Source organism: Athene cunicularia, assembly GCF_003259725.1.
Source record: "Athene cunicularia isolate RWA chromosome 15 unlocalized genomic scaffold, athCun1 chr15_part1, whole genome shotgun sequence".
In the NCBI taxonomy this organism is placed as follows: domain Eukaryota; kingdom Metazoa; phylum Chordata; class Aves; order Strigiformes; family Strigidae; genus Athene; species Athene cunicularia.
Genome location: NW_020799121.1, coordinates 13,325,452 through 13,352,207, shown reverse-complemented (window position 1 = coordinate 13,352,207; position 26,756 = coordinate 13,325,452). Strand labels below are relative to the sequence as shown.

The 26,756-nt window shown below is 51.1% G+C and overlaps 2 protein-coding genes across 2 annotated transcripts in view; both read right to left on the bottom strand.

Moving 5' to 3' along the window:
- Positions 1-1,164: 1,164 nt before the first annotated feature.
- On the bottom strand, positions 1,165-21,148 carry WDR66 (WD repeat domain 66). The gene is given in 25 exon segments (XM_026859971.1): positions 1,165-1,294; positions 1,296-1,386; positions 2,322-2,423; positions 3,611-3,839; positions 6,528-6,671; positions 6,881-6,971; positions 9,838-10,001; positions 10,208-10,322; positions 10,834-11,018; positions 11,317-11,490; positions 12,250-12,398; positions 12,487-12,734; positions 14,535-14,729; positions 15,340-15,557; positions 15,881-15,925; positions 16,459-16,536; positions 16,994-17,074; positions 17,501-17,609; positions 18,062-18,171; positions 18,633-18,773; positions 18,894-19,107; positions 19,201-19,241; positions 20,335-20,481; positions 21,010-21,079; positions 21,081-21,148. Coding segments are annotated over 25 exon segments (3,264 nt in total). The 3' UTR covers positions 1,165-1,239.
- A 2,402-nt stretch (positions 21,149-23,550) lies between these two features.
- Positions 23,551-26,756, bottom strand: part of PSMD9 (proteasome 26S subunit, non-ATPase 9) — a 3,375-nt gene continuing 169 nt past the window's right edge. The window contains exons 2-5 of the mRNA XM_026859970.1: positions 25,896-26,431; positions 25,337-25,438; positions 24,720-24,808; positions 23,551-24,376 (exon numbers count right to left, since the gene is read on the bottom strand). Coding sequence (XP_026715771.1) covers positions 24,349-24,376; positions 24,720-24,808; positions 25,337-25,438; positions 25,896-26,431 — 755 coding nt within the window. The 3' untranslated portion in view covers positions 23,551-24,348. The remainder of the gene's footprint in view (positions 24,377-24,719; positions 24,809-25,336; positions 25,439-25,895; positions 26,432-26,756) is intronic.

Below are 26,756 nucleotides of genomic sequence, written 5' to 3'. Positions count from 1 at the left end.
GCCTTGCTGCGGGGGGGGCCCCCCCGGTGGCAGGCTGCCCCCTCGGCTCGGTTCGGGGTGCCGGAGCGGAGCCCCGCTCCCGGGCAGCCATCACCCCGTCCAGCCCCTGTGCGGGCTGCTGCGGCGCTAGTGCGGACCTTGAGCGTGGGATCAGCACCGGCTCTTCTTGAAGTATTAAACGAGAGACTTCATAAATCCATAGCGTGCAGATTTTAATTTTTTTTTTCTTTTCCCAGTGGCTATAAGGTTTCTCATCTGCCTAAAATAATTCCGGTAATTAACATGGGATCTGACTGATTTTAAGTAGCGGAGGATCTGCTCCCACAGCCGCGTGGAAGGACATAAACAGATCAGTAAGTGGGCAGAGTCAGACTCCGAGTGATGCTCTGCAGAACATTTCTCGGGTCCTATACCCGGTGCACGCCGGTCATGGTGCTGCTGGACTTCTTCATTAACTTCCATCGAGCGCACACCTTGCTGTTTGTACTAACTGCACAATCACAGATACTTTCAGAGTACATAACAGCCATCTCTGTTTAAAAAACATTGCCGCTGAAAGGAACGCTTCTTAAGGGCCTACATTATTATTCAAATTGATGCTGAGGATGATGTAAAGAAGGAAGCTGTTCAAAAGCACTTCACTGATCTTTCTACAGCAACTTATATCAGCCTCATTATGCTGTTTATACAAACACAGTAAGATGCCCTCCCATTGGTATTACACGACTAATTGGAAATACTACTTTCAGAAAGAAAAAGTAAGTTTTAAAGGCCAGGAGGGAAAGCTGGATTTAATGTATAACACAGCGTTCCTTGCTTTACTCTGTTGGAGTTATAATTAAATCCACTCCAACCTATCCAAGCATTTTGTACACTACGTTTATCAAGGTATTTAATCAACACAATACTTTTATGTTGCTCTTTTGCTGTCAGGTTTCACAAATATGTACTGTTTTAACGTAATGAAAATAGACTGAATCTGGCATAAACCCACCTGAAATTAATTCTAGGAAGGTTCCAGGGATGGTGAGCACAAGACAATGCAGCAGCCACTGCTTCATTCTTTACAGCCACCCCTGTGTTTCCCTACAGAGGTTTGATCCCATAGGTTTGTGGCATGTGCTAAACTGGAGTCTTTGAGTTTGATTAACATGAAACTTTTTAATAAACACAAAACACAAGTTTTGAAGACATTTGAGGAGACTGGGAAGTAGGAACAAGTAGAAAACTTTGTGGTAGCTATGCTTCTGTCTCTTCATAGACCAAGGATTCATCTCTTTTTTCTGTTTTTTTCTGGTTCAGCAACGGGTAAGCCAAGAATGTCAGCAGCAAATATCTCTGCTGTGATTTCCTTTGGAATTTCTTCTTCAATCAAAGCTGCTGCACCTGGAGAGCAGTAACAGCAGCACAAAACACACAATGGCAACGTCAAAACGGCTTTCCAGATCAGGAAAATTTATAAGCAGCAGTAAGTGGATAGAATGCTTTTGAAGATGTATAACGTAATCATGAAAAAGTATCGGTTTACTAGTTTAATGCTTCATGTGTTTGCATCACGGATCGAATCCGTTTAATCTGCAAGTCTCACCTTGCAGGAGGTCCCTCCCTCAGGAGGGTCAAGGGGCCAAATGCAACTCTTGCTTTGATGGGATTTGAGAATCCCATGGAATCTGGGGATTCCAAAGTTGCTTTGCAGTGCTGGGCAGTTCCCTTCAGGAGCTGCACCTTCGCTGCGGGCGGCCCCTTGCCAGTGGCCCTGTCCAGATGCTCGTCTGGACTGGTATGGACTGGGACATGGATTGTGCAAGAATGTGGCACTTACCATTGATTCCAGTTTTAATGGGCAATGCCACTTGGTGGAAATCAGCGCTGTAATTTGCTGTTCTAGACTGGTGAGGACTGGGACAGAAACTGTAGACCAGTGCAGTGGTTATTGGCAGCTCCCTCACAACGGGCATATGCCACCTGGATGTGAGCAACACTGCCATTTGCATATTGTAGGATTCCTTTTGGTCTGTGGACTTTGGCGTGTAAACCTTCCACTGTATGTTTATAATTTCAGTTCCAAGCCAGCAGACAAACAGCGATATAATCTTGTCAGGTCCCAGTTATATTTCATTGTCCATTTATTTTCAGATACACCCACGCAATTGCTGCATGGATGAAGGACAATCTGTAGCTCTATGACTATTTTTGCAATCTTGTCTGAGCGTTTTTGACAGCTCTTGGACTAACAGGGTAATGGGTTTGCAATTGAAATTATTCCGTTTGGGAATTGAAGTGATCCTGCTTCTGCACTGCCTGGAATGTTAATCCTGTACCTGAGGGATCGTAGGTGTCCGGCTCAGACCCTCCTCCCCCAGGCCGCTTGCCCAGCAGGGTGGTCAGACACTGTGCCAGCTCCTCCTCTGTCATATGCTCTCCTGTACACAACAAAGCAACACCAGCCTCTTGGGTTATGGTGTCGTTAGCACAAAAACTAGAAGGCAACTCAAACAAGAACCGTGTACAAACGAAACAGGACAGCTTGAAAGAGGATTGGGCTCGATACACATCGCCAGGGAAAACGCATGATCCCAGCTCAGGAAAATGTTGATCCTAAGGAAAACTGTTCTTGCATACTGCATTTTGGCCAAAAACATTTGTCAAAGGGAGAAATTCTGATGCAGATAGCTATTTAGGCTACATTGCACTTGCAAGGGCTTAAGCTTCTATTCCCATTGAAGAATTCCTGGCACAGGACAGGCCACAGTCTGTCTAGTGCTGCAGCTGTACCCATTTCCACACAGAGGAGGAAGGTGGTGCAGGAAAGTCTTGATCTAGTGTCTTGGAGTAACCTGGACATAGCACTTGTTCCAAGTTAGTGGCTGGCTCATGCCCATAAAGTGATGGATCTGTTCTGGAACTGTTCTATCTAATGCATCTATTTATGGATGCTCACCCCATCCATGTAAATAACAGACCTATCTCACCCTGCTTGAATCCTTGGTTTCCAAGGATCTTTATGGCAAGGAGTTTTACCAGGTGATGTACTGAGTAAACCAGCATTTACCTGTTTTAATGCTTAGCTGCACTTTTACAACAGGAGTAAGACAACAGAAGTTTGTTATTTATCTCTCCATGGCATCGGCCACAAGCATATTCATACAGACCTTTACAGTGTTCTCCTTGTTTCAGCTGAGCTAAACCATCCCATCTTTTCAGTTTTCCACACAGATTCAGCCCGGGACTGACCAATTTGATCCGTCCTTTCTTGTCCCCCTCTTTTTCAGTTTTACACTACCCTTCTAGAGACTGTGTGACTGGAAGAGAGAACGATGGTTCAGATAAGGCTATACTGGAAGAAGGATACAATTTGCCAAGATCCATACTCACCATGTGACAGACAAGATACCTCAGGCCAGCAGAGATTTCCAGAGCACTGAAAGAAGTTCAGCTGAGACAATAGATGTGATTATTCAATTTAAAATCTTAAGACAGGTGACTTCACACGCCTGCCCTGGTTACCAAGCTATAGTTCCAGATTAATTTTTTGCTGCAGTGAATACGTTCTGAAATTGAAGGCAGAACTAGCAAGCATAAACCTAATATTAGAAAAGAGATAACTCACCTCTGCGCTGAAGCAGCAACAGTAAGTCTCCTCTGTCAACAACTTTTTCTCCATTCTCATTATCATAACCAAGAACCTGAAATGCTCGCTGTATATTTTTCATTGACAAGCCAAACACAGGTCGATGATTTACATACAGTTTGATAAAATCCCCTAAATTGATTGTTGTCACTTGTTCTCCAGTATCCGTATACTTGCTGAATTTTACTTCATTTATCATTTCTTCAACCTAAAGATCAAGGCAAGACAGATTGTTGTATGTTTTCTTTTTTGAAGAGCATCAGGCCAGCTTCCAGTCTCATGAATGCCGACGTACCGTAATCGTGCACATAGTGGTACCACAGATGTCATGACTGTATCTCAATAATAAGCACACAGCAGCTGAGGATGGACACGGCTGACTGTTACGTGCTTTCTGTTATCACAATATAAGGTAAAGACGGGGGTAATAGATATGTAGTTATTTTGGATTTCCTCTGTTTTCTTATGCTAGGCCTTGGTGACTCTGCAGCTGCTGCCGGTACCTTTGCCACAGCTGTGTCTCCACTCTGGGGACAGTGGGCAGGCAAACCACAAACCAGTAAATATACCACCCCGCTACAGAAGTACACGCATGAAAGACCCAACATAACCAGGCTGCAGACAGTATAAGCAATCTTTCCCGCCCCGATCTGACGTGTGCCTCGTGCAATTCTGCCACTGCACAAGCCAAATCAGAAATTTGCTCCGTGGGGCAGACATCCTGCACAGCTGGAGCGCTCGCTCTTCTCTCAGGCAAATGGGCAAGCGTTGACCGGGTCATATACTAGTGGTTTTCCTAAAGTCTGGTGCTTCGAGTCAGCCCAGTTGGCAGCTGAGCAGATGTGTGTCCAAAAGGCAGGATCTGCTCCGTGCCTTCACCATACTCGTGCTCTGAGCAGCAGCCCCTTTGGAAATAACACGGGCAGCAGAGAAACGCCAGGAGAATTCCCTGTGCCAACATGTACCAAGCCTGCTACTCCCCGGGAAGGGAAGCTGATGCAAGATCTCCCTGGGGAGGACTTTGCATTCAGCCTTGGGCCTTTGTCCTTGTGTCACAAGTTTTTCCACTGAATGAAGCCTGGGGAAGAGGGAAATCTCAGCCTTATATTTTTCCTGTAGCAAATGTCACACCAGGCAAGAACAGTCATTTTCACTCAGCTCTGGTTGATCTGGGATTAGGTTTTATATCAGCCCCACTGAACTACAAAAGAAAAACACCAATTCCCAAAAGCTTTGCTAGTCAGCCCAAGCTGCCTTTTCTCCCTCCTGCTTTTCCTTTATTAAAACACTCTAGAGAGAGATGAACTTTCTCTCTGCATTTTAATACTGTCCTGCCTGCTTCAAGAAGCAGATTGTAAGTTGCCTGGTTTCACAACAGTTTAGCACCTCTGCTTCCGTGCCTGAAACGCTGTTTTCATTTTGATTTGAGGCAGGGTGGGGGTTCACAGTTATTCTTGCAGAGACATTTCCCAGGGGAATATGTTCTCTCTGTCCCCAAGAGGCGAAAATGTAATAACCCAAGGAAAAGATCTAACAAAGCGGAGGGGATAACACCACAGCTTGACACAAGGGCAAAACAGTCCTGGCTCAGATGAACATTTGCTGGTTGCTGGGGCTTCAAAGCAAGTCTGTTAGGTGGTGGCTGTGGCAAAGGTCCTGCCTCCCTTCTGCTCGCTCTCCTGGCAGAGAGTACGCCGGGGCAGATGGGGTGGCACTGACTCACAGCCCCCTCTCAGCAGCCTGTGGGGTGCCCGTGCAGTGGCAGAGATGAACGCAGCATCCCCCGCAGAAAGATGAAGGGAGCACAGCGATGTACTGCTTCCCCTGGGAGAACCCCTTCTGCGCTGAAGGGCTGTAGCTGTTGCAAAGAGGTCGTTATTTAAATCTCCTTGCATCAGATTCAGTAATTTTGTTTTGTATGCGCTTTAATTACCCTTTTGCCAGGTTACAACATTACAAATGAGGTTTGTATACAATACAAACTGCCTTGTAGAAACAGCCACAAAAGGGGAAGAAGCAGCACCCTTATTAAATCAGTTGTCTTTGTCTGCTGTAAAATTTGAAGCTTAAAAAGCTCCTGAGAAATGTTTGATAGGAAGCTCTACTGCTGCAACCTGAAAGGCAAGCGCAGAGAGAGCTTCTGCAGAGTTTATCAGTTATGAAAGAGCTTTAAGTTCCATGGGAATAAAAGCTGCTGTCTCCATCTAAAATCATTCTTTCATCAGTCTCAGGAAGAGCAAGAAAAAGAGGCTCTGTCAATGTCCAAATGAGTGGCTGCATGGAGCTGGACATTCCCACCCATGCTGGTAACACGCGTTACCAGGATGCACTGGTTGAGTCTCCGTCTGACCTGGAGGGACCCAGCCCGTGGCCCACCAATCCCACGCTGCACGTAAAGCAGCTCGGCCACTAGTAGAAGTCACAGAGAAACCAAAACACATCACTGCCCACACACAAAATACTTCAGCCCATGGACTTTGGAAAAATGGAGGCTGCTGCCCTTGGGAGCTGAAGGAAGATCCGTTCCTCAGCTTCCTCAGTTCACCACCTGAAGAAACCCACCTCCGCAGTGGTGGCAGAGCACTCAACCTCTGGAAGACCCTGAGGTCATCTTTTATAGAACACTTCTTGAACTAAAAGGCTCCAGGTTTGCTCAGCCTGCCCCTGTGGTTGCCCAGCTCTCTTGCAAGGAATCTACTTTTTGAGGAATTTGCTGCCAAATTCTGACCACTACTATATTGCTGCTGACTGGGTTAAATACATTGAAAGCCAACAAATATACTCTGGAGCCATCCAGCATGGCAGTGGTCAGAATCTGGCCCTCAGGACACTTGGTAAATGCAATCAGTCTTACTCTTTTTTTCTTTTAACTGCAACATAAAAACAACTGGCCAACCTTTTCCTCTGATGGATAAAATCCCATTGCTCTCATTACAGAAGGAATTTCCTCCAAGGGAATATGTGTTGACACCTGTCTGGTCTCCAGTGTATCGATACCATGGCTGCGCAGCTGCGCATAGTAAAAATAGTCTTCCAGTTCCTGCGAGGGATTCAAACAAGGTACCGTAAAGTTCAGTCACCAACAGGCACGAAAGATAAGACTACTGTTAAGATTTACCAACGGGCGTATCAATGAGATCGCTGTTAAAGGCGAGATGGACAAAAAATAGAGAAATGTCAGGCCGGTATAAATTCATTTTAAACTCCAGCCAGATGTTGCCCGACAGCGTTCACGGTGAGCATAATTACCCGGAAAAATTTGCCTTCTCTGCCACCATCCAGTAGGTTGTAGAATGGGATCAGGCCCTCCCCACCCAGGGAAGCAGCAGCATCCAAGGCACTGGCAGAAACAGAGAAAGAAGGTACAGGAAGGGTTCATGTGAGGAGAGATTTCATGTTTCCCTTTCTAGTCTTCCCTCACAGACACTTTCAATAAATAAATAAAATCCCTGGGCCTCAGAATTCAGGAAAGAAAAGCACTGCCTTGAACCATGTACTATTTTATCATTAGCCTGCACTTCTACAGCATATTTCATACCCAGGTTTTACATACAATAGCACAGTGTGGGAATTAATTATTACTGAATGGTCCTCTTGTTTAGTGGAATGAGCACAGGGCTGGGAGCCAGGAGCTTTTCCATGGACTTGAGCTTGGTGTCTGGCATTTAGCTTTTCTGCTTCCTTATAGAGACATTGAGCAAGATGAATTAGCTAGATCAGCATTTGGAACATGCAGAGAGGGCTGGGGCTTGGTGTTTGCAATAAACCACACAAACCTAAGTTCCCTGTACCTTCATCTAACACATTCTTCCCCAATAACTCAGTGCAATCCATTACTCTACTCCCTCTCCTGCGTCGGGCGACTGTGGCGCAGGTGCAGTCTACATTAAACTGGAAGTGTCTGAGTGCCACCTCTTTGTTTCAATTTCATAGGCAGTTGGAACCAAAAGAATCCGTTTGGCTTACGTAGATGAAAAAGGAAACCAAGCTTGGTAGTGCAATCATGGCATAGCATTGCCACATAATACCCCACGCCTGGCAGCAAGGCTGCAGCTTTCGCGCACACCTCGGTAGTGCTGCTTCCACTGGGTTTTTCTGCAAGCTTCATGCTTTTTTCATAATTAAGTTATCTGGGTATTAAACACAGTGGAGATGCACAAGATGCCAGAAGCAGCAATAAAATGATAATTAGCTCATCAAGAGCTTCGCTCTGAAAACAAATTACATAGAAATTCAATGTTGCCTGGACCCTGGCCAACCATTATAAAGAAGGATCATTTATATTCTATTGCCTTCCTTAAAATGTCGCTTATTCTGACCCCCGACTGCTTAAGCCACACAAAGTGGAAAAGAAAATAAATAAGTCCATTGCTTTCCCACCCAGGTTTCCTTTGTTCTGGCTCATGAAGGTGAGCTGGCCCAGCACCCTTTGGGCTCTCCTCTGAGTGAGCAGTACCTGCAAGAAACGTTTTACGCAGGATCAGCATGTGTCTTAACCACGAAACCTTTGTCCTAGGAAGGTGAGGGGCAACCGTGTTTCACAGGTGCACTCCAAAAGGCAAAAATAGGAGCGAGAGCTAAAAGCCAGCTCTTGTGGGGTTGATTTCCCAGAAACCAGGAGACGTAAGGTGACATGCAGGATAAAATAAACCAGCCACAGACCAACAGAGATCACACCACGCTATCTATCTTTTCCAGCTCCGACACGGGATAAGCTCCCTTTCCAGTCCTTGAAGTGCAAAAGTGAAGTTGCTCCACGCTGGCCTGGCAGTTTTCAGCTCATTCGCAGCTGCCTGCTCCCTTTTGACACACACCGGTGTATCTACCCCACATCTGCAGCCATGCTTGTGAGGGGAGAGCCCTCTGCCCTGCACATGCATTGCAACGAGCAGCTTTGGTCCTTGACGTGCAAAGAAACCAAAATATATATCCTGCCTTTGCCACGTTACCCGCCTGCCATGTGGGAGCACGCGTCTAGCACCGCTGCACAAGGGAGCTGGCAGAAGGCAACTGCACACTTGCAGAGAAAGGCAGAAGAAACCTGGCAGGGTTTATCACTGATGCTCTGGGCCAGAGCCTGGAAATCCTCGTTTGCAAAAGCAGCCTTCAGCCCTCCAGCCACCCCATTTACTGCAGTCCATTTACTCATGTAAGCAAAGCTTTATAGGATTAAGGTGGCTTGTCCTAAATCCAGTCTTCAAATGCAGGGGGGATTTCCTAGCAAATGCTGGCCTATCTCATTTGGAGAGCAGACACTTTTGTATCAGCAGTTGCCCCGTACACTCCTCCTGAAGCCAGTGCTGCTCCTCTGATCCCCTGCCTAACCCCGGCAATCCCTCATCACACTGGCCAGGCCCTCACAAGGACCTAAAAATCCTCTGCTCAACTTCTTACCACTTGGGTACCATTTCCCAGACTGGAGTATTTTATAGGTGCTATGGCCACCACCTGTGAGGTCTGGTGGTTTAATCCCCTCTATTACCTATGTAGCTACATCCCATAGAGGGGAGCAAAGCCCCCCCAAAATTGTGTCCCTCCTGTTTCAGCTGCCACCCCACATAGTCACTTGGGGCCTGACAGGTCATTGCCATCTAGGCTGACCCCACTGCCATGCTGCCATCCCCAGGCATGTGCCCACCATGCTGAGCTGTCAGTAGGCTTTTGGAGAGCCTGTGTGAATGCAGGGCACGAGGCTCCACTATTAATAAACCTGGTTGCAGGTCAGGTGTCTGGGAGCTAGCAGCCCCCAGGGTTGAGCAGAGATGCTGCCAACCTCGATTCACGCTCCTCTCAGCGAGTGGTGTGTCCCTGCTTGTATGAGTGCTGGGACCTGTCCTCCACGCTGTGACCCCCCCCTTGCCAGATGTGGTTTGTTGGCCTGACTGTGGGCACGGTGTTTTGGAAGGAGAGCAAAGCTGCAGGGTTTTGTCACCTGCCCCCAAAAGGATCTGTGCTCAGGAGAGCCCTGCAAAGAAACACTCCCCACACAGCACCCTGCTGCCTTGCCCCGTCAGTGCAGCACCACCCTATTCACTGAGATAAGTGCAGAAATAGCTGGGAGACCTGGCTTTAAGACAGACAGAGACCTTTTAGGACAAAAGCCCCATTCTCAGTGTAGATGCTGGGGAACATTTGCTTCAGCTGTGTTGGCCAAGAAGCTGTAAAAAGCTGTAACAAGACTCCTTTCTCCTTCCTGCGGTACTCACTTTAGGTTGACCTCCCATTTCATAACAGTGCAGTCGTTCCCCCCCACTGTGAAGATGTAGCGTCCGTCATAGGAGCTAGCAAGGTCAGAGACACCATCCGGGTGGCAAATGAAAGCTGAGGACTTGTGGGGGTTGCCATCAACAGGCAAAATCTGCAAGCCCACCTGTAAGGAAAGACAGAGCCTGGGAGGGCTGGGGGTCCCACTGGAGGGCTGCACACGGGGGCAGCAGCCCATTCTCCTCCCAGGAGCTCGCTCAGCTCTCAGGCAGGACCAGCCTACGCATAGTTTTGTCTGCAGTGAAATTCCCCAAGGGACAGAGACCTCTACACGTTGGGACTCTTGTATAGTGGGGCGATGGGGCTCCAAACCTTGTCCTTTGTAATGTATGCCAGATAGCGTTTCTGGGGGTCCGCAGCGTTGGTTGTTGGGAGGATTTGTATCTTTTCCAATGGGGAGCCGTAGGTTGGTCCCAAAAGGGTCTTTCTAAAGGCAAACAACATTTGCGTCCATTCTAGGGCTCACAAAACATTCTCCCCCTCTGAATGGCTGCCGTGCGCAAGGATGGGTAGATCTGGGGAGGTGTGGTGGGTGCAAAGGCTTTGTACTACTGGCTGAGAGGACAGGACGGGGTCCCTGGCTAGAATGGACCACACTGGGGCTAAGAGAGGAATTTAATGCTCAGAGATCATTCAGTTCTTACGCTTTGCTTGTGTGGGCTCCTGTCTCTCTATCTGATGTCCAACTGTTGTGTCTCAAGTCCAACGTGCTGGACAGACTGAAACCCACCCGCAGCCACAACCTTACTAGGGAACATGCTAGGGAACAACAAGGTGGACACAAGGGTGGAGCAACCTGAGGGCCCTAGAGTCATCCCAAGATCTGCATCATGGGTGAGCAAACACATGCTCATGGGTGGGGGTAGGACAGGCATTGGACAGAAGAGAATGCAGTCAGGATGGGGCTCCCGGGCAGTGGTAGTCATGGAGCTCTCTACCTGCACATTTTGGTTGTTGTGTTGTAGAGCTTCATTTTGTAGCAGTTGTTGGCAGTGAGGATAAAGGACTCGGTGCTGAGCTGTGGGTACCAGGCCAAGCACAGGGGCACAGCACTCTGCTCTACCCGGTTCCTGTGCAGGATCACCAAGCGGTCCTTGCTGCTGCTGTTCAGGTCATATTCAACCTGGAGGGAAGACAAGGAAACACAGCAGCTCCCCCGTGGTCTGCCAGCACCGTGGACCTTGTGGACTAACTGCATCTAGCACCTCTTGCAGCAGCTGGGGCGAGCACCTTGCAGTAGCAGAGCCTCAGCCCTGAACCCTGAGCAGATCTGTCCTGACACCAGGCTGAGAAACGACAGAGCTGGTGGGGAAGGGTTAGGAGCTGCAGAACCAAAGACTGAGCCTCCCTCGATGCTCTTGTCCAGCCCACTACTTTAACCACAAAGCTCCACTGCCCTTTAGACCTTCACATTGACCTACCAGCTGCCGGTCCTCCCCAAGGCTCAGGAGCCTGGGTTTGTTGCTGTCTAACTGGACCCCAAAGAGGATGCTCCGGATGGGTTTGTAGTGGGAGTGCAGCCCTGCCAGGTGTTCCCAGCATCTGCTCCCGTTTTTCAGGACTCTCTTGTAAACAGTCACCGAGTACTTCTCATCCTGGAACAACACCACAAAGGTCAACAAGCCACAGTCCCTGTGCACATCCCCTGGCTGGCAGCAGACTGCTTGGCATGTCTCCTCCGGGCCTAGCTTGGCCCTTTTAGTCTTGTTGAGTCCCACCAGGAGGGTTAGAGTCACAGCCAGGACAAAACACTGGGTCAGATAGATGTGAGCAGCTGCTCCCAAGGGCAGCGCCACAGCGGTTCTCAGCCTGGCTGGAGAGCAGTCCCTGCCATGCTCTCACAGCAGAGAGGCACTAAATTGAGTTCAGTGACTCCTCAGATGCTTCCCACTGCTGTGCCCTGGCACCCATGCATGAAGGGGGGATCTTTTTCTTTGTACAGATAATCACCGGTTGCTACAGCCTCTGTGCCAAACTGCTTCAGTACTGCCTCAACATATCTGCACTGAGATGTGGGACCAAGGGAGCAAGCCGCTTCGTGGTGCACCAGCCTGGAGGAAATCCCTGCTCCAGCCCTTTCTGCAGATGGATGGAGAGCTAAGGCTTGTCACTAAAGTTAGCGATGGGACGCTGCCAGCAGCAGGTCTGTGGAGCGGCTGTGACTGGTGACGTTTTTACAGAGTGACTCTTCAAGCCAGGAAAAGCATTTCAGAGTCACAAAGCCCCAGGGGAGGGACAGCCCTCCACACCACTCAGCCTGCCGTGCCTCACAGGATGGCCAGCAATCCCCAGTCCAACAAAACCTGCACCGTGAGCAGTGCATATAAATCACCGAGAGGGAAAAACAAGCTTACAGCAGTGGCGAGGTACTCCGAGTTGTGAGAGAAGCTAATATGAGTCACAGGACCTCGCGAGAACTTGAACTCTTTGCAGCTGGACCAAAGGGAAATTGCATCGAGGATGTAAACACTTCCATCAGTAAAACCAGCGGCCAGAAAATAACCTGAAAAACATGCCAGAAAACTCTCACAATCGCTCCTCCCGGGAAGCGCAGTGCTTGGCTCGTGGGGAGGGTCACGAGGCCGGGATACCTTCAGGGTCGTAGGACAAACACCGGATGCCGCCCTCGGTGAATATCCTGCTAACCAGGTACTTGGTCTGCTGGTAGTCCCACACCTTCAGCAGCCCGCAGTGACTCCCCACAGCAACAAGTGCCTGCCGGGGGTGGCAGGCAATGGCATTCACAGCTTTCTTCGCCTCTTCCATGACTTTTTCAAAGTTTTTCCTGTCTGTTGCAACATGGAGCATGGTTGCATCAGAGGTTGAAAGGATAAAGTTCCTGTTTAGTGTGAGAGAAACAGAATTTGATGAATCAGACTAGCTGGCTCATGTACCTCCAAGCTATATTACACATCAGTCTCTTTTTGGCAACTTAGTTGGACGATCACTTCTATTTTGCGATATGCAATATGCAAATATTTCTTGACCTGGAAGGCAGGTGGCACTTTGTATTCATGACCTGATAAATCTCCACAGGAAGACACCGGAGCCGGTTCCATTTTCTACTTGGGTAGGCAAGCCAGAAGATGAATGACATCTGTGTAGCTTTTGCTGTTTGCAAATCACTGGTGTGTGAGATGGACAAATGAGCAATTGAAGATACTCTGAATGGTCTTTTCATATGTCTCCATGCCACCATTGTCAGTGGCTCCATGTTGACCGCGCTGCCACGGACAAGGTCAGAGGACAGTTTGAGCCCCGCGCCGCAGACAGAGCTGCTGCCTGTCTGTTCGCTCAGCCGTGCCGACCGGAACGCAGCGAAGAGGGTCCCGCTGCATAATTGGCGATGTGTAAAGCAGACATCTGAATAATTATGCACATTACAGAACAAATATGTGTGGTTGTCAGTCTGCCTGAGGACTGAGAGTCTGGGCTCAGTTAAAGGGTCAAGAGAGGACCACACAGGAGCTGCACAGACAGATGCGCATGGCTGCATCACGCGGGCAGCACGAGTGGGGGAAACAGCAGCCTCTTTGCTAGCTGGCCCGTGACAGCCATCAGTGTCTGCACGTCTGGCCCGGGCACTGAAGGATGCTGTGCCTCTTGCATGCCTTAGCTCAACTCTTTAGCCATACCTGATCCCACCAGCCTGGTGAGACGAGCAGGCTCAAGGTTTCCACTTTAGTTTTCTGCCTTTTGTGCTGCCCAGAGTGGCTGCAAGCAGCAGGAGCTGCAGCAGCAACCCAGGAAGAAGGATGAGACAACAGAGACCAACAGGGAAAACCAAACCGTTCCCCAGGGCGCTGCTCCAGGCTGGAGAGGAATCTGTCCCATATGGCTCTTTGGAAAACACGTGCGGCTAAGGACAGACGTTGCCAGGAGAGCCTTAACAGGAGTGACAGACATATGGTTTGCAGGCTGGTTTGAGTCACAGAACAGCTTCATCTGGCCTGCAGACTTCCTATAAATCCTCAGACACAGCTACATCACGCAGAGGGACGGAGAGCGCCTGGAGACCAGGCTGGGGTTGTCCCAAGCTCCGGAGTCCATGTGGTACGGATGCCATTGCCACCGGGGCAGTCTCTGCACTGCCACTGCCCTGATTAGCTCGACTAGCCATGATAAAATCTAACTGGAAATAGCCATTCACGGGAGGGGTTTAAGGGGGGGATTAAGGGGCCCAGCAGAAGCTGGAGGCTCGGCATTAGCACTGCCTGGTGTGCCGGGTACGTGACAGAGGAGCTGCGCACCCCGGGACCAGCGGATCATCGCTGTGCCTGGGTTAACACTTCTCACGCTTGTGTCAAGGCATCACATCAGGGTCAGAACTGAAGACGTGCCAGGGGCCACCTGGGCTTTGGTGGCTGCTGGGAGATGCCTGGGGCTGCCCAGGAGACATCCCCCTGCTTGTCTCTGGGGGGCGGGTGGGAGAAATACCCAAAGTGAAAAATCTGTGGAGAAGGAGTATAAAGGGGCACGTTCCCTCCCTGTCCCTGTCCTGCCCAGAACCCCCGGGTACAGGGTTGGAACTCCAGGCAAGGCAGAAGCCCATGGGGCAGCTTTCATCTGCCCATCTCCCCAGCTTTCAAGCTGCAGGGCAAATGCGGGAAAAGAGTTGGGTTTATAAAGGGTCACTCACCTGGTGACAAAGGGCTGGCTGCTGGTGATGCAGGAGTCAGAGCAGGCTGGGGAGGCACCAGGAGGATCAGGAGGGCTTTTGGAGAAGGAGATGGACCGAATGGGACCCACGCTGCTGTGGCTGTAGCAGGTGAGGAGCTGCAGCTGCCCATTGTAGAATTTAACCTGACCTTTCACATCGCCTGTTACTATGCAGCTGCAAGGAAGGGAAAACGTATTCCACACGTGTATTTGAGAACTCCCAAATATTTCTTGGATAACATCCTTGGGCAGAAACAAATCTCTTCCCCTTTTCTCTGCACAAGTGCATGAGAAGAGCCCCATACAGACATGCAGGGGGAAGGCCCAGGGCTGTGCAGAAACCACCAGGCTTTGCTGTGACCCTGCAGTGTCCCCTGCCCTGTCCCCAAGGCTGCCAAGGCGTTTGGTGGCTGTCTGCTCCCTCTGCCGGCAAAGGCCAGGAGACTGAGCAAGACTCATCCGCAATCCTCCGTGACCATGGCAGCCCAGCGTCTGAGCTACCCCAGCAGATCTGGGAGCACCTTAGCAGGAGTTTTAAACGGGCTTTTTTTTTTTTTTTTTTTTTTTTTTTTTCCTCTAGCCAAAATCATTGCTGGAAAAAGCCAGAGCAATGGCTCATAAATCAGCAGCAATTTCCTGCATGAATTTCCCTGGTCCTCCTACGCTGCCAAGTGACTTACAACTACAACACTTGGCAGTAGCTCATCAACATTAGCTCTGCCATTCCTGTGGCTGAGACATCTGAGGACTGCACCTACGGCCACTGAAAACTGCCATCCTGTTACCTCTCAAACACCTTGAGCACGGTAAGGCTGTCCTTCTGCATTTGCACCAGTTTGATAGCCTTCATGCTGTGTGGCTTGGCCCACAGTTCCTTGGAGGGGGTGTGGGGACCCACCACGTCCCACACCACCAGCTTCCCAGCCGAAGTGCCCGTCAGAGCTTGTGAGTTGTTGAAATGAAAAACCGACTGGCTGAAGCGTCCCACCATGCTGTTGAAGGTCTGCAGAGAGAGTGGTGAGGCTGTGTGTTTGTCCTGGGTGCTGGCTCTTCCCCCCTCAAGCAGAGATGTTCCTGCTTGGTCCCTCTGTGTGACATTCCCTCCCTGTCCCATGGCAGGACCAGAGGCAAGAGCCCCAGGAGAAGGTGCAGTAGGGTGTCTCTAGGAGAGCGAGCCCCTCTTGACCTCGGTTCAGGCAATCCTGGCTTGTCCCTTTGGAAGACCAAGGGGGACAGGCTGGGGACATGGCCACTGGTTTTGCTCAGGGGGATGGGAAGGGACAGTGCTGCTGCCAGGAGGAAAGCTGCGGTCCCCTCTGCGCTCACCTTACTGCTCAGGAATGGTGCTTCATACTGCAAACCAGCATCACCCTGGGAAAAACAGACAAAATGTCCAGGACAAGCATTTTGGAGCCCTGCTCTGAAATGCCAGCATGTCCCTTCCCCATTGCCTGGGCGCTGGCCCCATGCCGTGGTGACCAAAGCAGGGCTCCCGGGACAGAAAGGCTCCAAGACCTTCTAGAGAGCACAAAACAGCCTCTCCCTCCCCACTCTCCTCTCCCAAAAGCTGCTGACTGGCACAAGACACACAAAGGGCCCGTGGGGAAGCAGGGGTAGGAGAGGCAGAGCATCGCTGCTGCAGCTGGGCCTGACCCCGGTGTGGGAGTGGAGGGAGAGCGATGCTCTGCCCCGACCACCTTAGAGTGCAGTGAGGGCAGGGAGTGGGGAGGGGTGACGGGGTTGTGGGGGGCAGATCTGCAAAGCAAGGTGTGACCCCAGCCACGGGCAGACATCTGGCCCCGCAGCCTATGCTGCTCACTAGTGTGCAGCCCTCCCACGCCACCTCCCAACCCTCTGGGAGCGCGTCTGGCGCCAGAAATACCACGTCCCATGTCCCTACTTACCCACAGGTAAAATACCACCTGGGTTTTGCTGTTGCTGACAAACTCATAGGGATTTTGAGGGTTAAAAATTACATAATCCTGAAATTAAAGGGTGAGAATCGCATTAATGCCAAGCTGAGCAATGCTTTCTGCTTATTCGTTCCTGCAGAACATTTACTTTTATCCAAAACCCACTTCAGCACCTGCACTCAGCAGAAAACAGAGGCCAAATTCCCTGTGAAACACCAGAGCTGTGATCTCTCCTTGGCTAGCAGGGACAAGCTGGCAGGGCCGTGGGCTTTTCCTGCTGGTGCCAGGGCAATGGTGAAGGACATCCCGCTGGGGTCCCCACGGCTGCTGGGCAGCCCCGAGATGCTCCACTGCGTTGGGGTGCAGCAGGGACCGGGTGTGATCCTGCCTCCCCTCTCCAGCTGCCATCTACCAGCAGCCCTGTACTGGATGGGGGTACGGGGGTGTGGGTGAGGATGGGGCTGCCCAGTCCAGCCCAGTCCAGCCCAGTCACGCTCCTCTGGTCCCTTCAGCTGTGGTCACTCACCTGATACCCAAACTCAGGCCTCAGCTCCGTGCTGCACATGGGTTTCTCTGTGGGCGAAGTCCACTTCCAAACACAAACTCTCTGGCAGAGAAGGGGAAACCCAACGGACATTTGTGGCTTTCTGGGAACTCGGGGAAGCCAGGTGAACCCCATCCCCTACAGCTTCAGGGGATGGTGGGGCATAAAATACTGTAGCAAGATAAACCCAGCATAGCCTGGCAGCAGAGAGCTTAATTTCAGGAAATAACACTAGAAATTACTTCAATGAAAGCGCATTGGAGTCAGAAGCTTTTACCTCAATTTAAGATCTGTTTTCTCAGCTCCTCAGCATTCACTTTAATGAAAGCCAGACAGACAGATCTGTCTTCAAATGGCTCCGCAAAAACAAGCCATCAATGTGCAAACCTGCTCTCCCCATCCAAATTTCCCTCTCCCTTTTGCTGCACTGGGAAAAACTTCCAGGGGATCTATCCCACAAGGCTACAAAAGAGGAGATATTTTCTTTACCTGCACTGTACCAGCACTAACGGTTGCCAAATACTTCGCATCCTGGGAAATAGCAATGGCACTGATCCCATCCTCTGGATGACTCCCAAAGATGGTTTTCACCGGTATCCTACGGATCAAAGTCCTCGTGAGCACTCACAGCAGCACAGGGCATTCAACCCAAAATCAGTCCAAATTCACCCGGACTGCGTGGTGGGGAGGGAGTCTGCAAACACCAGTGCTGCCACGGGAGCAGCCAGCACTGCGGCTGCTGCTCAACATCCTCTCCATCCCTTCCTCCCAAGTAAAAAGCTCTGGGAAACAACTCACCAGTGATGTTTTTAGAAAAGACTACAGCTTGGACGCATGATGTGCTTAGCTTGGGGGAGCTCGGGCCCATCTCAGTGTGCTGTGGGTGTGGGTGATACGAGGACAGTGAAGCCCTCGGCTCCATTTTGGCTCCTTTGCTGCTTTATTCCATCCCTGTGTTCCTCCCATTTCACTCTCAGCTGAGACTGGAGTCAGTCCTAAGCAATTTACTGGACATAGGAGGTTTGTGAAGAGGAGGTTCCAGGAGCTTACCCAGAGAAGGAGTCCCACACAATGATCAGAGCATCTGGCCCTCGGTCAGCGGTTGCAACCCAGCGCCTGTCTTCACTCACACACAGGCAAGAAATGACATTTGTATGGCCCTGAGGAAAGAGAAGCAGCAAAATGCGGTGGAGGCTCCAGACCCAGCGATTATTTAAAGCATTCATCAAACTGCTCTGCTCGTGGTCTCCCCTTGTCTCCTCTCCCAAGGGTCTCCAACTCTCATCCCTTCAGTCCAACTTTTGCATCCCATTTTTCACAGGCAGTTCTGAACCCGCCACCCCATCCTTGTGCCTTGTGCTGGCTGCAGCTCCCCGAGCCAAGAAGCAGCAGAGAGGAGGGGGCCGTGCTGCACATGGTGACCACTGCAATCCAACACAAAGGACGTTCCACCAGCATGTGTTGGGAATTGCGATGGGTATGCAAGCAAAACGATGCACTCCTTTGCATGGGCTGCTCCTCAGTTCAGTTATAGATGACCACCTAGCACCAGGAAAAGAGATGGAGGGAGTTCAGGAGAAAGGGAGGAGGAGGAAGGAGACGTGTGGGTTGAATGCCAGACCTGCAGATGGTACTGCCTGTTCCCCAGGACATCGTGGATGACCACCGTGTGGGAGGAGACGTACAGGAGCACCCGGTCCTCCCCGTCCATCAGGCTGTGCACAGCCAGGCTGCTGTTGTAGCCAAACACCCAGGACAGGTTCTGCAGGGAAGAGGCAGCTCCTGGCTCTTAGCAGCCGGGACAAAAAAAGCCACAAAAGATCTTTGGGGTGATGGGAGGGAGCTGGGCAGAGCGCCGGGCACTGCACCCACTGGTACTCACGAGGGGGTGAAGGCAGGCCTGCCTGTCCTCCTGGAAGAGCGTCCCCGGCGTGGCTGTCCACACCAAACTGGCAGAGCTGTCACGCCCATCGTCCTCCCCGCTCCTCTGCTGTGTCTCAAGCTCCCCATAGCCTGAGCGAGGACTGGAAACGACCCCCCTGGGCTCAGGCAGTGCTGAGGGAGGTCCAGCACCATCCAGGTGTGTTGTCCCAGCAGTGTCTGCTCCCAGGGCAGTCCCTAAGGCAGTCGTGTCTTGCCTCCCAGCCCAGGTGCTGGGCAGGGTGCCTGCCCTCTTCTCGGCAGCATCCTCTGATAATCCTTCCTTCTCCTTAGCAGCAGCAAGGGGGTCCTTGGAAAGGGAGAGAGGTTTTGGTGTGCACTAGCTCCTGGGCTAGTCCACAGCTAGTGAGAAAGGACCCCAGCACATCTCAGACCCAACCTACATCACTTCTAGGGCAGGCTCCAATGTCAGGATACTCCTCTGCTCCTAAACTGCCTATAGATTTGTGCCAGGGAAGTTTGCCACTGGTTGCTTCTCTTTCTGCACATCTTGCCTTGCCCTCATTGCACCTCCGCAGCATCCCGTGTCTCACACCACCACCTCTTCCCAGCAGCTCCTGTCACCTGGGCTAAGATGCCCGAGTTTCTCCTCCAAAACTAACCTATACACCCTTTGAAGGCAAGAAGTCTGGCCTTTTTGCTGTCCACCCCCTGACTGTTCTCCATGCGAGGGTTATTGATTACTGCAGTGGGGTGCACGGTCACAGGCTGGAGAGGGAATGATGGCAAATTGAGGTTAAAACCAGGGGACTCAGATCCTGGAACTGGAGCTGAGGTGGCTGCAAAGGGTTCTGCAGCAAGGCCAGCTCTGCCACCAGCGCCTCTCGCCGTGCTGCCTGGCAAGCAGACAGAAAGTGAGGGTAAAAATCCCACCACCACCTTCCTCAGCCCCTCACCAGACTTAATAAATGAATTAAGTAGCTCTGGGGTGTCAGAGTTCACAGCAGCCCCCAGACAGGATTTCCCCAGTCTGAGCATTGGCCGCTTAATCTTGTTCTTGGGATCCACATTAGCTTTTGCCTCTCCCCACGGGGCTACTTGATTTCCTATTGCAATCTCTCATGCAAGACATAAACCTCATTTGGACACCGTTTCTGTTTCTGAGGGAGGTAAGATAACATTTCATTCGGTGCAGAGAGGAGGCTGCGCTCCCTCCTGCTCACGTAACTCTCAGGCGGCTCAAGTGCTCAGCAAATATTGATGACTGGACTGAGACTACACGGAGATGCTGCATCCACCGAGCCCCACTGGTGGGGTTCCCACTCTGCCCCCCCAGTGACATCTCGAGAGAAACCCTGGTCCTGGAGCTGGGGGATCTGCTTCCACCAGGGCCTGCCCGTGGACCCTGTGTCAGGCAGGGCTTGTGGTGGTGCTGCCCTCACCTGCTCGGGCAGCACGGCCGTCTCCTGAGCTGTCTGTCCATCTGGTGACATCTCCATGGGCTCACTGCTTACTCCTGTTCTTCCTCCAGTTGTCTCCTCTGGTATAACTTCCCTTGACCCATCCATCCTCGCCCTCCTTCTAGGGAGCTGGGGCAGGGAGATGCTTGGAAATACTCCCCCCACCTCACAGGCTCTGGCCGCACAGCCACCTGGAATTTGGCACAGTGGAAGGAAAGGACACTTGTGAAGCTGGAAAAGTGGTCCCAGAGCCCCTTTTCAGCTCCGGTAATGCTCCAGCCGAGCACAAGCGATCCCACACAGCCTCGGTGACTCCAGCTGAGAGCAGACTCCCTCCCACTCCGCCTGAACGCTGCGCCGGGCAGGGGCAGTTCCCCCCAGTGGGGTTTTGGCACAGTCCCCATAAGCAGCAGGGCTACTCCTGGGGGGCAGCTGCTTCACCTCCAGCTTCACGGGTCTGGATTTGAGCCAACACTGGAGCCTTGTGCACAGAAAGTTTTCACGGGAGTGGGAAGGGGGCCCTGGGAAAAACCCTCCCTCCGGCCCCAGCCCCACAGGTCTCACCGGGGTGACCACAGAATCGTTCCCAAGCCTCCTCCAGACCTTGATGCCTCCCCAACCGCCCTGAGAACCCCCCCTGGGGATGCCACCGCTCACCGTCGCACCAGTCCCCGCTCTGTTTGCCTCCGACCGCCGTTCCCAGGCAACGGCTGCACCGGCTGCCGCCAGCGACAGCCCCGAACGCGCCGGGGAGAGCGGGAGGGGGCTGTACGGGGCGAGAAGGGGCCCCCTTCATCCCACCGGCTGCCAAGGACAGAGCCCTGCCCAAACCTGGTGGTGTGGGAGACGTTCAGCCCTTTGCCCTGCCCAAGCCTAAATCCTGCTCGTGGCTGTGACAAAGTCCCTCTTGGCATCACCAGACCCCTTCGGGACGAACCCTCACCCTGTCTGGAGAATGGGACAAGGAGTGTTTTACCCAATGTGCGCCCCCCAGGTGTTGTGGGCAGCTTCTGCTCCCTTGGCCCCCCTGAGCAGGACAAGCAGAATAAAAGCAAGAAAAAATCAGTCTCCAACCACTGCCAGGTCCCCCCACCACCCCCAGCTCTCTGCCAGGACGGCACTTGCACAAGGGACCCCATTCGCAGGGATCACTCCAAGCAGTCGCCTCCACCACTGCAGATAATCAGCTCTAAGCACTCCCAATTGTTGACTGCAGCCTTGCTGTTAAGCTCAAATAATAACAATTTCTAAATCTAATTTGTTTTTCCTTCTGCCCAGCAAGAGCCTCATACCCTGCTGGGAGAGGAAAGGAGTTTTGTTATCAGCTCACATTATCTCCTCGACCTGAAGAGGCTGCTGCACAGAGGCGGGTTCTCAAAACACAACTGCTCTCAACTCCTCCTTTGTGGTAACAACCAGCTGCTTCAAATCAAGGGAGTTTTATGGCTTCAGGAGCAGGGATTTGGTCCTTAAACCCCCTCTCTGCTAGGTGCAGGAAGGCAGCCTTGTGCAGTGCATCAGCACCCACACACCAGGCTTGTCCAGATACAGTGCTTTTCTTCCCAGACAGCAGCATCCAGTCCACGTTCCCTGATCATGTAGGATAGCAGGAGCCATCTCTGCTCTCCAGCACAAAAATCCTATTTATTCTGACAGAGAGCAGCTCCTCTTCTGCTCTGGTCCTACAGCAGAAGTTTGAGCGTGGTCTAACGAAGCAGCTCAAATCTTACCTGTCCACAGCAGGTTCTGCAACATAACGTGTTTATTACACTTGCTGGGATCGTTCAACCCGTTCTAGTCAGGACACCCAACCGGCAGGTCTGCGGACGCAGCGGTTAGGACAGGAGGTTGAAGATGCACTCCTACAGAAGTTTCACAGAGCTGAGAGTCCTCTGAAGCGTTCAGAGACCCTCCACACTGAAAGGGAAATGAGCTCCCCAGAGCAGGAGTTAACCTGGCTGACGGGGCTGGACTGATCCCCTAACCTCATTTCAGGAGCAGTACAGAAAGCTGGGATTTTCTAGATCATTTCATCCCAGGAGGCACAAACGCTAAGGCCTGGAAGGATGCGTCACGGGAGCTTTTCTTCTCCTGGACTGGTATCTAGACCCAGATTAACCTGCAGCTCGGGTAAAAGCGAGCCACAGCCAAGGCCAGCCCCTTGACAGTCTGACATTTCAGCTGCAACTTGATACCCAGTTTATCCACATACTTACACCTACATTTTAGTTTATAGGGACAAAAGAGAGGGGCAGCTTGCAGACACAGGTCCAGTTACATTCAGAAACTGCAGCAGCACCTACAATTCAGCCACCCTTTTGCAAAAAAACAAGGCTCCCAAACCCGACGTGTGCATTTCAAAATTCTGATTTTACATACATCTATCGAGACTCTGGTCCTGTGCAAAGACTCAGCCCTCCTACAGAACAACTCCACGGGGAGTAACTACAGCCAGGGACATCACACTGCTTCCCAGCAGGATTTCAGAGGGGGTCTGGGAGACGCAGTGGCCTCTGTGGGTCACAGTGCCTGGTGGGGGTCAGCAGTGCAGGCTCAGCCTCCGAGCTGCTCTGGTAAAGCAAGACAGGATGCACATGCAACAGAGTCCCAAAATGCCTCCCCTTCTGTTATCCTTCAAGAAAAGAGATGAGGCATCACAGTGCTATGTTTCAGCCCTTTGAAAATTACTTGGAAGATCAGGGTGAGACTGCGTTTGATGGGGATTATCTAGACACGATCTGATCCAAGGAACGCTGCCACGGGCTGCTGCAGCAACGCTTCCTTCGTAGCGCCTGCAGGAATCGCCCAGCAAGGAGCTTTGCTTTGAAGCTTTATGGTTTCAGTGAGAATCTGCTCTGTTGGACTGTAGGCTGAAACACAAACGCTTGAAATATCAAAAGAGTAAATCTACTCAATTTACCACAGAGCCCTGGGTGAGTGATTTCAAAGTCTGGGGCTTAGTCCGCTTTTTCAGTCTAATTTCAGGTCTGGTTAATAACAGTTATAGCAAAATTGCTCATTACATGTGATGTGTTGTGTCACAACCTGGTTACGAAGCAGTAATCAAAGCACCTTACCTGGGCTTCGGCTCTGGAAGGTCAGGGGTCATGCTGTTTTGTCTGTGCAGATCTGTGTTTAACCCACCCAACCCAGCTCACAACTACTGCCCAAAACAAGAACTTCTATAAGAATGGAGAGAGGTGTAACTGGGTTTTATTGTTTTGGGATAGTATTTTGAAGTTCAACGGGAAACAAGCTTAGAACAAACCAATCATCCTTGAAATCCCCTCAAAGAGTTTGTACACACCAAAACCAACTACCACAAATAAAAAAAAAAATTTTTTTTAATTTGAAAAAAAAAAAAAAAAAGAGAAGCCAGACTAGGAGTAGGAGTACTTCTATCACAACTATATGAACTACTGAAAGTAAATCAAAGTAGAATTATAACCCTTATTCCTCATCTCATTAACTTAAAATAATCAGGCATTCCAAAAATTCTTTCATCAGGTTTAGTGACTTCAAAAGTTGTGGTAACATGGGGAAGATAAAAGTATCAAACTTGCATATTTCCTGACTGTCATCTACTATTACAGATATCAAAAAGTGCTCTGGGATTTTTGAGCACATATTACATGTTGTTCAGTGAGAACTCTACAGAGGACAAAAAGGAATGCTCTGTTATCACCAAACAGGAGGATTTCATGCACTTTAGAGCCTGTATCATGGGAAGTTTGGGTCTCTCTAGAGCCTCATTCCAAACCGATGTGAGAAGCCACATCTTGTACCTCTGCAAGCTACTCCTGACGATCCAGTGCAATTCTGCACAGCTGGCAGGCCCTGCTCTATCAGAACCCGTCAGACTCTGTGAGTCTGGCACGGAGAAGCCACAGCCTCTGAAACATTCACTTCAGCAATAACAGGTAGGGAAGTTTTCAAACCAGATCAGAGTCCAGAAAGCAGGCACAAACTTCAGCTTTATTGTTTTCCAAGCAGTGGTCATCTTTGCAACGGAATGATATTGCAGCTGAAAAAGAAGACGGTAGAAGAAAACATTAAAGCCTCAAACGGGCATGAATCTGACCCACCACAACCCTCCTCCATTGGTTTTCTCTGCCAGACAAACTAGCCACTGAGCCCCTCCTCCCTGCGCTCACGTTTGCTGCAACTCGCCTCCTCGTATCGCTGTGCAAAACCGTCAGCCTCCAGCTCTCAGCTGCACCCGCCAGTGAAGTCCATCAGAACAGAGAGCAAAGCAGAGAGCTGGCCAACACACACCGAGAGCAAAGCAGAGAGCTGGCCCTGCTGCAGGAAACGTGCTCTGAGCTGCCCGAAAGCTCATCTCTTCTGGGACGTGAAAGCCAGCTTACCCCAGGAGGCCCTTCCCGGCCCAGCGCTTCGGAGTCAGCCCCACGTGCACTTTTTTGCCGCTGCGGATCACAGTCACACTCAGGGGTCTCTGAAAGGGAGAGAAAAAAAAACAACGTAAAAATAAAAGATGGCAACTTTCCATCACCAAGTCAACTCCCTTCTTTGTTGTTCTGCTCAAACACCAGAAGAACATCAGGCCTAAGGGAGCTGTTCTTCAGCAGTGCCTGTTTCCATCCCCGCACTGAGATCTGGAAGATCATCTGGCAGAGAGACACCTCCAGGCGATCCCTCACTTCCACAATGAAGTGCTTGATGATTCTCTGGCAGCTTATTTGGCCCGTCCACAAGTCATGAGGGTGGCACAGCAACGCAGCCCACTGCTGCAGGGAGTCCCCAGGGGAGAACAGACAATATGATGCTCACAGCAAAGAGCACACACGCCTCTGCTCTCTCCTATCCAGCAGGAATTAGCTCAATGCTGTGAGAGAACGAGGCTACAACAGCACAGACTGAATCTGACACAGAAATGATGATCCCAGAGATCCAAGTTCCATAGAAAAAGCTGTGGCTAACAGAGACAGGCAAGAGAATGCAGTTACAGCAGAACTGAGCTCACCCCTTCGCTGTGCTGCACCACTGTGGCGATGTTCTGCAAGTTCTGGAAGTTGTTTATGTTGACGGAACCAAACTCCACAATCTCATCATCAATCTGAAGTCCCTGGACAGAGACAGGAGAGAGGTGAGCAACTGCCTTCTCCAAAGAGAGGTGATATTACAGGAGCATCACCCTTCAGCCAGCCACGTGGGGAGAGATGTGCTGTGACACTGCTCATCCCACCACCCAGGCAACTGACCTATGTTATATCCTCAGGAAGCTGTAAGGACTCATTCCTCTGTCCTGCTTTATGGGAAGAGAAATACTGGGACTAGAACAGTCAGCAAGGCCTGGGAGGAGATGTGTGGCGCAACAAAACAGCTGAGAAGAGAGCACTCATCGCGTTCCCATACAGTGACTAAAAAAAAAAAAAAAAAAAAAAAAAGCATAAAAGCAGGGGGAACCCTAATCAAACCCTCATTCCCACTTATTAACAAATGGCAGAGAAAGCCATCTGCTGTGTTTTCTCTCTGGGTCCAGGAGCAGCCTCCCCATGAGCTGTCAGACCCCACCAACTCACCGAGATACTGGCGGGAGATCCCGGAGTCACCGCGTTCACTTTGGCAAACGCCTGGGGCAGGTTCTGGCTCAGCGCCTCAGCCAGCGCCTCCGCCTCGTCCTTGGCGTGCTTCTCCTTCTCCCGGGCGTGCAGCTGGTGAAGAGCTTCCTCCACCTGCTTCATCAGGGCCTTGTGATCGTTCTGCAGACCTGTGGGTGACACCGTTAGCACGCGGCAGCAGGACCGGTCACATCGAAGGCTCTTTCTCGGCGCACACTCTCCTCCCCAGCTGCACCCCAGAAAATGGTCTGGGTGCCTCGGATCCCCGCTGCAGGTAGAGACAACCTCTGCTGGGGGATCTGCTGGGTCCTGCTGCCAGCCCTGCAGGTTAGACACTGAGAAAACCGCCCTACAAATTCTGATTAAACACACAAGGCCCACAGTCACCAAGAAAGCATCAAGAAGCTTTTTTCCATCGTCACATGCTGTTACATACAGAGAGCAAAAGCCACCCCAAAATACCAGGCATAGGGTAAGCCTGGGAAGAAATAAAATGCCAAGCTATTTTTTTTTTTTTTACCCAAAGCTTATGCTACAAACAACACAAAGCCGCACCGCTGTATTTCACGAATCCCAAAGGGCTCCACAGCAGAAACAGGATTTTCAAGGCCGCTGCAACAAGACGCGGACGAAAGCGTTTTACTGATAACCCGATCCCCACCGGCTACGAGCAGGGAGCAAAACCCCCGGAAAACAAACCGGGAGCATCCCCGTTTTTCAGAGCTTGAAGAAGTGCGGTGAGCGGGCCGAGGGACACGGCCTTTGGGCTCAGAACCGCACACGCATTTCCGTAACGGGGAGCCTGGTCCCGGCCTGGAGTCG